Raw genomic sequence first — 14,547 nt, forward strand, 5'->3', positions numbered from 1 at the left:
CCTATACCTCCCTGAAGCACAGACAGACAAGCACACAGGGGAGCACTCAGGTCCCATATGCTGCATTCGGAGGAAGCGGGGCGAAGATGCAAGTTTCCAAGAGGAACTGAAACTTTTTTTACCATTTCAAGAAAAACCAGAATGTCTTGAACCACGAGAATGAACTACAAATGATTAATCAAAGCAAGCTTTAATAGATCACAGTCTTTAAAGCATTGTTCCCTGTGACACCATGGCTGCGTAACAAGTCTGTAGTAAAACCTGCACAATCTATCTTCCTGTCACATGACAATACAGACCCTCTCTTCCTGCTTCAAGGCTACATTGTTTTCCCTTCCTGTCACATCTGCATACATTTTCTTTTTGATTGCCTCATCCCTGCCATCACAATGGTAAATGCATTTGCAGTTACCGGCTGTGTTCATAACTCTGTAACTAACAATACAATACTGGAAAATGGTTTATTTCATTAAACAGTCTATGCTGTCTTATTCTGTATATCTATCCCTTGTGTACAAGTAGAGCTGAAGAGTATGGTGTATTAATCATATGTCATCTGAAACATACAACCTATAGTGTGTCACACCAAGGAACTGAGAGCCATTATAATAGAGTGCAGACCTCCAGTGCTGTAAATGCAGACTTCATAAACAAGACCAATATTTACAGGTACTATAGTTCCTTTTCTGTTCGTTGTGTGTTCTGAATACAGGGATGCATTGCTTTGAATGAGAGGTAGGGACTCAGGAGCCAAACAACCTTGATGGCAGAGCCAAGAGAATGTCACTCCAGAAATGTCCGCTGTCAGGGGCTGTTGCTTTAATAGTTTATAAAGAAATAACAGTGTACTGTTATGCGAATTGAGAGAGAGAGGTGTAAGAAAAACGTAGTCTAGCAGTGTCATGTTTAAAAAAAAAAACAATTATAATAATTATTTCCGCTGACTAAATGGCTCTGCCCTAAAACTCAGTGATGGCTCACACTGGCTCACACAGCAGCAACGAGGGGTGAGCAGGTCAAAAAATTTGTTGTTTTAAATTAAAAGGTTACCTACCAAAGCAAGGACTCCCAATAAAGGAGCTGATAGGACAAAGCCTATTGTCAGCTGGGTGTTTCCACTGGAGAGAGTCCAGCTATTTCTGGCCCACTTCCATAGGGTAATTTGTTGTCAATGTAATCTCCTGCTACTGCGGCCCTGTTAACCACTTCAAGACCCAAATATGTTCTGACGGCTTCAGCTACTCGGACTCAAAACGTGTCTGAGCTTCAAAGGCTAGCATGCCTTCCTCAGGATGTGAAGGTCACAGGTTCACATCCTGTTTAGGATATAAATCTATCAACACTGAAATACAAAGTGTGGGGGTCCAGTCCTCAGTCCTGCTGATACGATGTTAAAGATGAGGTTCTGTGTGTGTGGGTTTAAAAAAGGCCTGCAAACAGAACCCCTGTAAACTGGACATAATGGGCGTGAGGAAGCGGTAGTATTCTAAAATTGCACATACATGCCCACACATAATGAATGGTAACTCAATGACTAACACAATCAGGGAGACTCATCTCCACCCCATAATACCTCAAGCTGTGTTCCTAAATCCTAAGGTATGTGCTGGACTGGAGGGTATGCTGTCAATCACAACCAGCAACCATCTATGATTAATGCATTGTCTTTGACCTATTGTATGCTCTTCAATACACACAAGCTGAGGCAGTCATCTCAAAGACAGAGATTCTTAATAACTGAGCCCAACCTACTAGGAACTGTCCTTCCAGAATACTACTTACTGGGGAACATTTCAAACACATGTTGACCAGACCTGAAAATGAACTTAGATATGTATGTTTCTAAAGGGACATGGAGCAAAGGTTGTGTTTAGAGATCAGGTAATGGATCTTGGTGTGTTGCTTGTTGATTCCAAAACATGAGATATAAAAGGCTGTCGACCTGCATGGCATGTTGGGATATCACCCCCCCTCCTCAATACAGCTCACAGCTTTGTATGAATTCCCTGGAGATCGTCGGTTTAATTACAGATCATTAGCAGCGTCGTGGAAAGTTGTTTTTAAAGGCACCGTGTCTCTATTACATTGCTCGTGAGATGACTGCATTTTCTTTTCCTTTGCTGCGTGAATACTGTCTACGCTGGCAGAATAAGTAAATGCCCTCGAAGTAATTTGTCAAGAACATTTTGTGAAAAACTGGAGCAGTGGCCCAACGTGAAGACTTTCTGATAAAGTGTAATGGTCCCCTGGGCCTGAACCCAGCAGCATATATGAGCTGGCAGGGAGAATCTGGAGAGTTTCCAACTTTGAGCACTGGTCTGGGGTCAATAAGGAAGGTGGCTGACCCCCCTGTGAACCTGTGGGTGAGGCTATACTTTTCCCACCTGCTAAACTAGAACTTAGTCCAAAGACGGGGAAGAGGGAAAAACGAGTACATCTGTACTGTATATGTAAAGTATGCAGCAGTAAACCATCTTATTTGCATGTCTCTTTCTACCTACTGTACAGACATTTACAGTACTAGTCAGATGTTTAGAAACAACCGCAGGCTACAATGGTTTGATCTGGACAGTCCGAGAACTGGCCTCTGTATCCAGGTGGCAGGAATTAACAAGCCTGGACACCCTAATGTCTGGGTTTAAATGAAACGCATAAGAAACGCCAACCTTCCTTTAATATTTTCTTTGACGTACATTGGTTGCTTAAAGGATTTCCACTATCTTATTAGAAATGTACTGTATAATACTGATCTGTACATTCTACTTTGTGTCTAGATTTTGAATAAGGCTGGGGACAATAACACATCCACGTGATGTAAACAATCCAATACAGTACTAAGCTGATGTGTGATTCAGAACTCATGGGGATTTTAGGTCTGAGGATCCTTTACCTTGAACTTGAAAATCCTAGTAAATATGGTGATGTCATGGCAAATGTCGCTTCCTTGCCAAATTTCGCCCAGCATTTTAGTCGTAAATGAGTAAAGTTTTGCGATTAAGAGTCAGAGTAAAAACAAAAACATTTGAGTTTTGTAATGGTATTTAATCATAACATTTATATTTGCATTGCTTGTGTTATTAATCATCTCTTGATGCATTACCTTACATTGATCTGCATGGGATTAAATACATAACCTTTATACAGTAAAACCACTCTGACCATCAAACAGGCTTTTCAGGATCAGAAATCCAGTGACTGGAAAAAACAATTGTGAAAAAAACAAAAAGCAGGTAGACAGCATGGTCGTTTCAGATATTGCATTGACTTACCACAGCGTTACTCATCACCACAGCAACTTGTCTCAGGTAAGATTAGCCTCTAACATACCATGATATAGCTACTATTCTTCTGTGGTGTTACACGGTAAATTTACTTTATAATTAGGTGTGGCAGGCTGGCGAGTGGAAAGAGGCCCAGAGACAGACTGCAGTTCAAAAAATCCTAATTTTATTATAAAAAAAACACAAAAATAAAGTGCACACGGGCAAAACAAAGATCTTTAGACAAAAATAAAGCAAAAACAAAACTTACAAAAAAAAAATAAGGTTTCCAGGCTGGGCAATGCCTTCAAAATGGATTCAAAATACACCCACACCCACACCCACACCCACACCAACACCAACACCAACACCAACACCAACACCAACACCAACACCAACACCAACACCAACACCAACACCAACACCAACACCAACTTGCTTCCTCAACTCCCACCTCCTAAATGAGAAGCAGAGGCTTCCTTTTATGTCAGGTGGCTGGGCGCTGATTGATCGTTAATTAACCTAATCAACTAATCAACCCCAGCCACCTGAACATAATAAACCCAGGTAGGTAGGGGAAATTAATTTCAGGGTTTAATTAATTTCATTTTTCGGGGTTAATTTTAAGCTATTTTTGAGTTTTATGTAAATCGTTTTTTGGGGGGGCTTTCGCTTTTTATGTACTTTTTAAAGAATGATATGTTTCCATTGAATGACAGTGAAGTATGCAAGCACATGGTCAGAAAGATGATGTCACATGGTATATGTTAGCACATGTTTCTCAGAATCCAAAGCATTTTTTTGTACTAGGTGGTTTTACTGTTAAATATTGTGCTATTTTCATATGTAGCCCCAGGTGCAAATGATTGGCCTTGATAAGGTTAGGTATTACTTTAAAAAAGATATGCAGCACTTCACAGAGGAAGTAGAGATGGATAGTGATGGCTCCTGTTTGTGTGTTATTGTTTTACAGCTGTGAGCAGCTGGAATTCATCGGGGGATTTCGAAAGAGATGTTTTTGCTCAAGAGTTTTTAGCTATTTAAGTATTCCACACTTTTTCCTGGGAAGTAATGCACTAGTGTTTTGTAGATTTATTTTTGGCACAGTTGTAACCATTCCCACATACACACTTTATTCTTATATATATATATATATATATATATATATATATATATATATATATATAACAATAACACACAAACAGGAGCCATCACTATCCATCTCTACTTCCTCTATGAAGTGCTGCACATCATCATTGCAACAGCAGCTTACTGAGTGGGATGTCAAACAGTATGTGTTGTTACCTGGAAGCGTGGTAGGGATATAATCTGAACACTGAAACAATAAGCTGTGTTTTTAAAAACTTTGAAAGGTTGCAATGACTCAACAATGACAACGCTATATTTCTCAAATCAGTTACAGGTTTTTGACAGATTAAATCAGACCTAAATGAAGATAAAGGAGAAAAATATTAACCTTAGGTTTAACACACAGTTACAACAGAGACAACCACAGCTGTTGACAACAGCTCTACCTTCTATACAGTAAGTGTTCAGAAAATGATATTGCTTTGCTGAGATTGACAACAAAGATTGATATGGTGTTTATCTTCCTGTAAAACTACAGTGAATTTCCTCTAATTACCTGCACATATTACATCATCTGCACTTACACTATACAAGACCGCTTTTGTTTAAAACAACACAATTCTGTGGATTTTCTTCCTGTGTACTGCAAAAATACAGGTATGTTATCTTAAAGTGGAAAGAGCAACAAGGCAAAGCACATCTGTAAAAAAAGAAAGCACGCGCTTACTTACTGCCCGATTGCAGCTCTGAGCCTGCTTTAGAGCAGCGATGTCCCCAGACTGTAGCAAGGCAGGACTCGACAGTCTTTCAATGAGCCTTGGTGGGCCCCAGTTTGTGGTTTCAAAAGGCTGATTTCTATTTTAGGACTTTCTAAACTGCCATATTTGTGAAGGCGAGGAACAGCATCAAAAGGGTTCGGAATTTCTGAAGCACGAGTTTAAAAAATGAAAGTGGAATAAATACAGTAAATGTTTTTTTTTTAAAGAATATAGCTGCCATTTTGAAAAGAAACATTGTGAAATAATGGGGTTTTTTTTGTTTGTTTTTGTTTTTTAATATAAGCAACCACTGGTTTATGCGCATTCATGTCTAAAGGACTGAGGGAGATGATAAAAGAGGCCATGTATGTTATTTCCATCAATGTAACTGTTAATTGTACGCCTTTTTCCAGATGCATCTGAGTGACAGGCTCAGTATAAAATAGCGCTCTCATTTAGGATTGTTAGCTGAAGTTGTTAAACTAGCTCCTGTCAGATGTTCAGATGTTTATAGGTTATTTTGCCTGTTCATGTCAACAGGTTTTCTTTCACAGGTCTGTTGTCTGGCCTGTTCAGCGCGAAGGCTCAACTTGCAGAGGTGGCTTTCAAGTCCTCTGAGCCATCACACCAGCACAATTATTCTCCTATCTTAAGCAACGCTTATCAGACCGTGCATTTCCAGTATTGCTTATGACTGGCAGTGTTCACACTAGAACTGACCAGGGCCAATTGAATTAGCATGTTTCCGGCCTGCGAAGTGTCTTGGCCTGATTGAATCAGACTGGTTCTTTTTATTGGCTCAGAGACATTCCAATTGGAAACTGACACATATTATCCAGGTAGCAGATGAATTGGAAGTGAAGTATTGAAGCACTGAGGGCTGAACAGGCTAAGCAATGCACTGAATTAATATAGCTCAGAGCGTACAGTGCCTTCCTGTACTGTTCTTCTCCCCTCCCCACCAGCTACTTCTATTAGTGCGCACTTTCTGCAAAGGAAGCTTACCCCATCACCACAAAAGGTAGGAAGTGTAGCCCAAGTAGTAAAGTTCACTGAAGGGGATTTAAGTGTACATTCAGCAGGAATAGCATTCCATTGCCCGCTTGCTTTATCACGCTGAACCTTTAAAGGGTCAGTGCCTCATTGTTTCTTCACCTCCCACCTTCACCAACTCCTACAGTGCTTTACAGGTACAAACAGTGGACTCTTCAGATAATTGTAAACTATTGATTGACTGCAAGTATTTTAAATGAATTCTGCTCAGAACCTATTCATTTAGATTCTGCATTACTACTGTATAGAGTATATAGTGTTACACTAAATACCAATGGAGCCAAAGCAGCTTGGTAGAGCATAACTGTGGTTGTGGCTCTCATGGGAAATAAATCTCAGGCAAATTCATAACTTAAGAGTTCTGTATGTATTCAGAACATTAAATATCTGGTAAATGCTGAAACATTCACAGAATGGACTTCCCATTTTCACAGACAATGCTTGTAGCCTATCAAGATTTTCAGCAAACAGATTTTAAGTCTTATAACGTTTTTAAACTAAACTCTCTTCCCAAAAGAAAAGTCTCAGCCAGACCTCCACTGGCACTAGTGTTGTTTTCACAGTGATGACTAGAGCAAGATTAAAAGCACAACACAATGACTTCACTAGGCTTGAAGTCTGCTGGAGTCCTGACGCAGTCAATGCTTCCCCTCAGACCCCTGGAACCTCTCCATTGCCATCCATCACTAAACTCCAGTGGTAGGCTTTCCTTGTTAGGCTAATAGGGCACATTGAGAAGAGGCTGATTGATGTAGTGATTGCTAGCTTGTGTTGCAATTTTGCCATAAATACTGGCTTCTAAAGAGACCTCATCTCACTGCTGGAAAGGGGAAGGTAAGGGGCATATCAATAAACCTTAGTCTTGGCTCTCCCTCTTTTTTTAACAGCCAGATACCAGATTTTAATGTTACAAATCTGTACAGGCTGTGGTATTCGTTGCATTGTACTTGCACTGTACAGTAGAATGAAAATGGAACAAAACTGAATTGTGCTTTGTAATGAGCACATACCATAAGGATGCTTTGTATCTTTCCAGCAGTTCCACCTGTATTCTTGCTTTGCCGTGTGATGACATGTCTGCTGGGTGGGGCACATGAGTTCAGTTTTAGTGTATAAAATATTTCACCCTTTTCTCTTTCGCCATAGACAAAAGACTTTTCAAAGTTTTAAGATGAAATAATATGCATAGGAACACAAGATCAAGATTACAAACTGTAATGTACAGTAGCAATTAGGAAAGAGTTTCCAGTCTGGTAACATTGTTGATTTTAGTATTAGTATTAAATCCCACTTTGTTTCAGTGTCCCTTTCATGCACTCATTCTATTTTTCTGCTGAGTGCAGAAAACATTTCCCCATTTCAATGGCATTTTCAATTTCGGTAAAAAAAATAAAATAATAATTACAGCGTGCGTCAGGAAGTTGGTTGTGCCAGTACAATGATTACAACATCGAAATGATGACTGTGGCTTTACATCCAAGAAGGAGAAGCATTTCCAGCTGTGCTGTTTAAAAAAGAGCAGTTTCCCAGGCTGTATGGAGCACTGCAGCCTCTACTCTCCTCTCCTCTCCTCTCAGCTGACAGGCAGAGAGATGAAGGGGAAGAGATAGCCTCTTTATCAGGGTCCCCCCAGTGTCTCAGGGATATCAGCTCCCCCAGGGAGTCACAGAGAGATGGATGGGGGGGAGGGGGGATGGGGGGGAGTTACATATAAATGGATTATCAGGCCTGCCTGACAAGCAGATCTTCCTTCCAGCTGGTGGAAAGCATGGTCATTGAAAGAGTCTTTATGAAGGGAATTTTATCAACAAGTGAATAACATATTTACTATAGAAATTCTCAATTTTAATGGGACTATTAGGGTATATCGGCAAATATAAATGTGTTGTTTAGCAATTCTGATAGATTAAATATTTACAGCTTATATTTATCAATTTTAAATGTATCAAATACCCGATTGTCTGACTAGATTGATAAGTAGTGCCGTCTTTTAATCTGACTTGACTTCTACCAGCATTCCAGTTGGGCGTGTGTGATGAGGAGCCGATTCCATTATCTCTTCTGAGTAGTAAGCCTTCCCTCCCACCTCCCCCTCCCTCTATTAACATTTCTGCAATGAAGGAAGGGATAGGCTGCAGCCAGACCACCTAAGATCATGATCTCTTCAAATCTCAGAACCACAACGGTGTCTGGTCTGCTGTGTGTGATACCAGCTAGTAAAGGCCAATCTCAACTAACACAACTCCTGCGTGGTGTTATTGGGCACCGTTTGGTAAGAGGTGCGCTGCTGCTGATTAAAATCCAATTCAGGATCGGCTACTTCCCTATCTCAACAAAATAAATAAAACATCTTCAGTCCCCAGCACCCATAAACTGCATTCAAACAGGACATCCCTGAAAACAAGATGCTGCTTCTCAGTGGAAGCATCCTGTTTGCTTTTGTTGTTTTTTAATGGGTACACAGTGTCTCCTCCAATAGTGGCCTTTTTTCTAATTTACACAAAGTCAGAGATCAACTGCTGACAAGTTAAAATGCTTTCAAGGTTTAATAAAGCAATTAACCTATAAAGAAGATTTAATGAAGCACATCTGTCTGGAAACCACTTCTATCACCCCAAGCACCCTCCTTCCATTCCAGATTCCTACTGATGTTCCACAAGGTTAAAAGGCATGAAAAGCCGACATGTTTCCATCCTTTTGTTTCTCTCAATGAAAGTGTTGGCTAGTACTGCATAATGTGCAGGGTTTTGTTAGCAACAGCATGCTGAGGCAGTAATGCAAAGCGTATTAATCCCTAGTTACTCAAGAGATGCTATGGTAGTGGGGTGGTGCCCTATCCACGGCACACATTCAGCGTTATGTTTCACAACCCCAAGCTACATTTTTGTTTCAGTTGTTTGTTTGTTTATTTTCAACAGGAAAAAGGTGTCTTCCTCAACAGAACGAACCTGATCCCCAGAGAGCACCTCCCTATATATTCACATTTCTTTAAAGTAACCTTGCTTCATGTTAATGTAATATTAAACTCCGCAAGATTCCATGTCAAGGCCAGTAAACCTATCTCCCAGTACCACACACATGCAGGCACACTTATCACTGAACAAAAGCAGACATCCATTCCTTCCATGTTTACAGAGGCCAGGACCTAGCAGTGATCCCAGACGCCTGTGTTACAAACTCTCTAACACCTAAACATACTTCATTAGCAAAATAAATGTTTACACAAACACTTTTTTTTATTATTTTTGCATTTGTGTCCTTAATGGGTTGATAATAGATCAAACAAATGCGTGCTCCTAATTTGCAAAAAAGGAAACGTTTCATATGTCGCTTGTGAATATTAATCTGTAAGAGCATGATCAATCCATCCATCAAACAGTCGATTAAACAGACTACTATCAGATTAATCAATAATCTGTCATTACGAGAGAAATTCAACTATGATGCTCACAGCGAAATAAATGGTATGGTCGGTGACGATACAGTTAGAGTAGAGCAGCTTTGCAATGTGCTGCTTGCCAGGACTATACCGCCTCCTAGGTACCCAATGCCGAAGAGAAGAGCAGAACACAGAGTCCATGGAAACCTTTTCAGAACGGAGGCTTGCTTCCCGTGGGGATTCAGCACAACAAAGGGATGCTGTTAAAAGGAGCGCTTCCTCGGTGTAAGCATTAGATTAAACAAATCACTGGCGCGTTGCTGGAATATTTTTCTGCACGTTAAAAGACAACACAATGCACGACCTTCGGTTTATAATTTGCTCCCCCCCCCCAAAAAAAAAAAAACAGGCTCCAAAACCAAACATCACATCGGTAAAAATGAAATACTGTAGTGTTTTCAATATTTACCACGTTAATTAAATTTATTATGTTGATGTTTAAAAAAAAATTAAAATGAAAAGCAGCCTTGTTTAATAATATTCTGCACCATACAATCATATTAATAAATACTCACGTAATGTTTGGATGGGTTTCTCCTCTTCTCCACATGCACAACTTTTGCATCCAAAACACTTCGAAACTGCATTTTCAATTGGTCTTTGCAAATATGTACCACAGACCACTAATGTACAATATCCAAATGAGGCTGTTTGTTTCAAAATGTATATTCGAGTACAAAACATAAATTGCAATCCTGCAAATACGTTAACACCTTTTGATTAAGGTTTTTTTTTTTTTTTTTTTTTTTTTTTTATTATGTCGATTTAAAAGAACCGGTATTTATTTTTCTACAAAAGTGTCTCCTTTTCAATAAAATCCAAAGAATATTGAGATTTAAACTACATTCACTTTTAACGGTGTTGTTGCTGCAATTTTGTATTTCCAGATAATTAATTATCTAAAAGCATACCGTTCCAAGTTCTGTCAGTCCTCGATTGGTAATTATCGAGCCCTATCTATACTTCAATATGTCCAGATTCTTTGCATTGTTAGATTGTCTTGTTCCCAACAACATACACCCCACAAGGTGATTCGTTGTGGCTGATTAAAGCCGGGACACTCCCAGGTAGGTTCAGCGAGGCAGCGTTTCATTTGCGGGACGGATCTCGGATCTCAATCACTGGAGCCGGGCAAGCTAAGCTGTCTGTGTTGAGTAGAGCTTTCACACGGTAGCTTGGGCAACGAGGCTGGGCTTGGTGTGCTGCTCTCGATGTCAAACGGCCTTCATTAGGGAATGGGATGGGCTTTCTGCTCAGTTAACCGGAGAAGGGAATATCCTCCTCTTAAGGAAGGACTACAGCAGTAGGCTGTCCTTTTCCAGCGAGAGAGGAAAAAACTTCTACCATAGAACACCAAAGAGGGCCGGACCACAAATTATTTTTATTTTTTTTTAAATCCTGTGGCAGTATTTAATGTGTATTATGGAATTTGGGGAGTGCAATATAGCCCCTTAGAGTTGAGTTCAAAGGAAAAGCTGTGCGTACATGACATTTACAATACTCATTTAAACAATAATATGTACTGTATTAGAATGTATGTATATGCAAATTCTAGAGATATACTGACACATTGATATAACTGCAGAGGCACATGTTGGGCCTATTGTTCTATTTGTATTATATGGCGACATTCAAACCATGAAAGCAGCTCTTTATATATATAAAACTGCATCGAGTAACTAGTTAGGCAGTACCAAGCAGTGCCACTTCTGTAGGTAGTGAATTTAGGGAAACGATAAATAAAATAAACCGTTCATAATTTTGCTGTAAAAAAATTGGGCATAGCTGTAGCACCATTCTTTATTAAGAATATCATTATATTTTAATTATAAAATGATGGAACTTTATATCATACCCGTTTTCATATTTCAGCAAGGAAAGTAAAAACCTCTGCAGAAATAAGAGATCATACAGAACACACATAATAGGCATTAATAAAGACATTTAATATTGGGAACATTTACATGATATTAAATATTGTTATAATGTTCAGTCTTTAGTGCTCCTTTTTGTTCACCAAATCAGTTTATTGCTATTTTATTAGACTTTTCTTTTACAGTATAATGTTTTTGAAAACCTTGCACAAATGGTGTACATGGGGTCTATACTCCATTTCTATACTGCCCATGTGTGCAGAAACAACACATTGACTGAATGCACCCATAAAACGTCAGCCCATACACAGTTTAGAGACTAGAGTTTCAGTTTGCATTATCATGATTTTTCTGAACCAGTAGGTAGCCAGCATGGAACAACTGCTCCGACTTATTGTATAGATCTGCGAGCAGCTTCTGCAATGAAGACGTGGCGAATTGCTGCTTCGCTCCATTTGCGACTGTAGCTGTGTCTCACGCAGGACAAACTATGAAGGAAATGACATCCTTTTTCAGCACCTGCCAACCAAAAGAGAGAGGTGAATTATTACAAATGTCACAAAACACTCCTTTCTGAAGAAACGTGCGGTAAAATAAAATGCACTATGATCTGTGTCTGTCTATTACAGTACTACATGTGACGCGTCTAAATTAGAAATAATCAGCTCAACAGTGACATCTTGTGGCCTAGCAGTGTAAAATAGGTCTTCGGGCTTCAAAAAAAAAATTGAACTGACAAAAGTTCTCTGAAGAGTCATATGTCCAGGATGATCCCGCAGGTGTACACTTAACCCATTGCTGCCTCCAAAGCATATCTGCTTAAAAATAATACAATCTGTTCAACAGAGCATAGGGGCTGCGTACACTTCTGCTTTTAGAGTCCTCCCAAATGATATCTATAGTCAGTCTTTGAAGCTCCTTATCCTGCTCAGTAACCTTTGAAAATACACAGCCATTTAAACAGCAGTTAAGCCTATCATTACAGGGGGCAGATATATTATCTTTATGAAACACAGTGTTGACGTGTTCAAAGTATACTGGGCAGGAACTAATAAGCATTCCCAAGTATTTCTGTATAAGTATTTTTGAATATACATTGTATCACGATTCTTAATTCCTACAGAGCTTCCTGATAAGCTTCTTTCAGGGTGAATCTTTATTCCAGTGTCCTCCTGAATAAGACACTCACCTGGTTGAACCCAAATGGTTTTAAAAACGGAAGAATCGCAGTCAGAGAGATATATGTGTGGCTCCTACAGCCCCGTGGAAACTGTTTACAAGCACACTCTAACAGCTGATTTTACATTTCAATAAAATGCTTTTTTGTGTGTGTTGGTAAAGAGAGAGGAATAAAAGGAGCTTGAATAATAGTTTGTGATGAGTGGAAAAATGAAAACTCTTTGCTGTAAATCAAACTGTTTGTATAAGGAGAAAAAGGTGAAGTAAAAATGATCAGACTATGCAGCATGGAAAGGGTTACTGGGTGACAGCACCATGTGGCTGAGATAGAGGGGTGTTGAATTGTGTACACAGGTTATAGTTTTCAAATCTGACTGTGCTACCTGCAGAGCCACCAACAAACTTATAAAAGAAAACCTCTAAATAATGAAAACCTGAAATCTATGTTTGTCCTTCAGTATATTAGACCGAATGCAAGTGCTGAGCCACGGGATAGGTGAGTCGATACAAATAAAACGCTTTCCATGCAAAATGCATCTTTAGTTTTTTACGCTGCTAACAGTATTACTCTTTTTTGAGCACGAGTCTGATTCTAATTAGATATAGACTTCTTGAGTTTCCATTGGTTTCCTGTGCTTCGTGATTTGGGACCATTTAATACAAGAACAGCTGTAATAGTTAGCAGATGTTTCTGCCAAGGCCTTGGCTCCCAGTTGGGTGTAGCGGATAGCAAGAGCCTTAACACTCCAGAGACTGAGAGCAGAAAGTGTTCAGAAAGTCTTCTCAGCTCCGCAGAGGTCACTTCTCAGAGCAGCGGTTTGGTTTAATATTCAATCAACTATCTTCTGCCCTCCTGTATATGTTGTATTTTGTTCTAGAAATGTGAAAATTCTTTGAGGGTGTTCTTATATTATAAAGGAAATTCTCAGGCTAGCTTAAATAGATCCAATATAATAGGTTACAATGAAAAAATCTTCTAAAAACTGTCTTGGCTTGACGCTGTGTAGCGATTTTCTGGTTCTGACTGATGTTACATGCAAATAATATGTAATTCATGCGTATAGCCACTAGAGGATGGGTGAGTACCTGAGGTTTAGTGGATTACCATTTCTAATTCGCCATACTGTGAAGTGGGATGTGAGAAGGCCTATGATTCAGATAGGTTAAAAACAGATAAATAAATACATGTCTTAATACATGCTTGGATAAACCTAATCAATATACATAAAACGATGCACTGAAAGTTCTAAGAGTAGATGTGAAGAACTAGTCTAGCTGTATTTCCCTGAAACAGGATAAGTAATAAAACCGTTTTAATGTCTTATCCTGAAGAATAATAGATATTAGTTTTTTTAATAGTTCACTAGTCTGCTGTTTTGAGTAAAGTTATCTTTCCTATATACCTGGGGGATCTATGTTTTGAACTGAGCTTACTTTCCTAGATTAGTAAACAGGTCTGCAGTGTTGAAACAGGCAAAATAGGGTGCATATAGAAATGTTGTAATGTGATTTAAAGTTATTAAGAACATCCTTTCATTTAACTGATTCTGAGCCTTCTTTCCATTGGCCATCCATCAGAGACATGTTAATTACTCCAGTGCCATCACCCACTGCAATAGAGAGTTATTAAAGCATCACATGTCAGGCTTGGTTTTAACAGAACTACAGCTGTGACGGTGAACACTGTGCTCCCGTTAAGAGATTATTCCAGTGGTAATAAACTGCAGTATATCCTTACCCCCATAGCAAGACAAGTTTTCCCGTTCTTGCTTGTGGACCAGAGTCCAAAAAACATCCGCTCTCTATATTGGGTGCTATTTGTAGAAATAAATTCCTAGTTGTTCAGAAGAGATTCATATTCAACACAGTTTGGCACATCTACAGTATAGGGTTAT

General features: G+C 39.3%; 1 protein-coding gene across 3 annotated transcripts in view; it reads right to left on the reverse strand.

The window, feature by feature from the left end:
• LOC121321720 (SH3 and PX domain-containing protein 2A-like) overlaps window positions 1–10,862 on the reverse strand; it is a 90,516-nt gene extending 79,654 nt beyond the window's left edge. For all 3 annotated transcript variants that reach the window (XM_041260803.1, XM_041260804.1, XM_041260802.1), the window contains exon 1: window positions 10,115–10,862. In XM_041260803.1, the coding sequence (XP_041116737.1) occupies window positions 10,115–10,186 (72 nt within the window). In that variant the 5' untranslated portion in view covers window positions 10,187–10,862. The remainder of the gene's footprint in view (window positions 1–10,114) is intronic.
• Between the last annotated feature and the right edge of the window lie 3,685 nt (window positions 10,863–14,547).

Source organism: Polyodon spathula, chromosome 10, assembly GCF_017654505.1.
Source record: "Polyodon spathula isolate WHYD16114869_AA chromosome 10, ASM1765450v1, whole genome shotgun sequence".
Taxonomy (NCBI): domain Eukaryota; kingdom Metazoa; phylum Chordata; class Actinopteri; order Acipenseriformes; family Polyodontidae; genus Polyodon; species Polyodon spathula.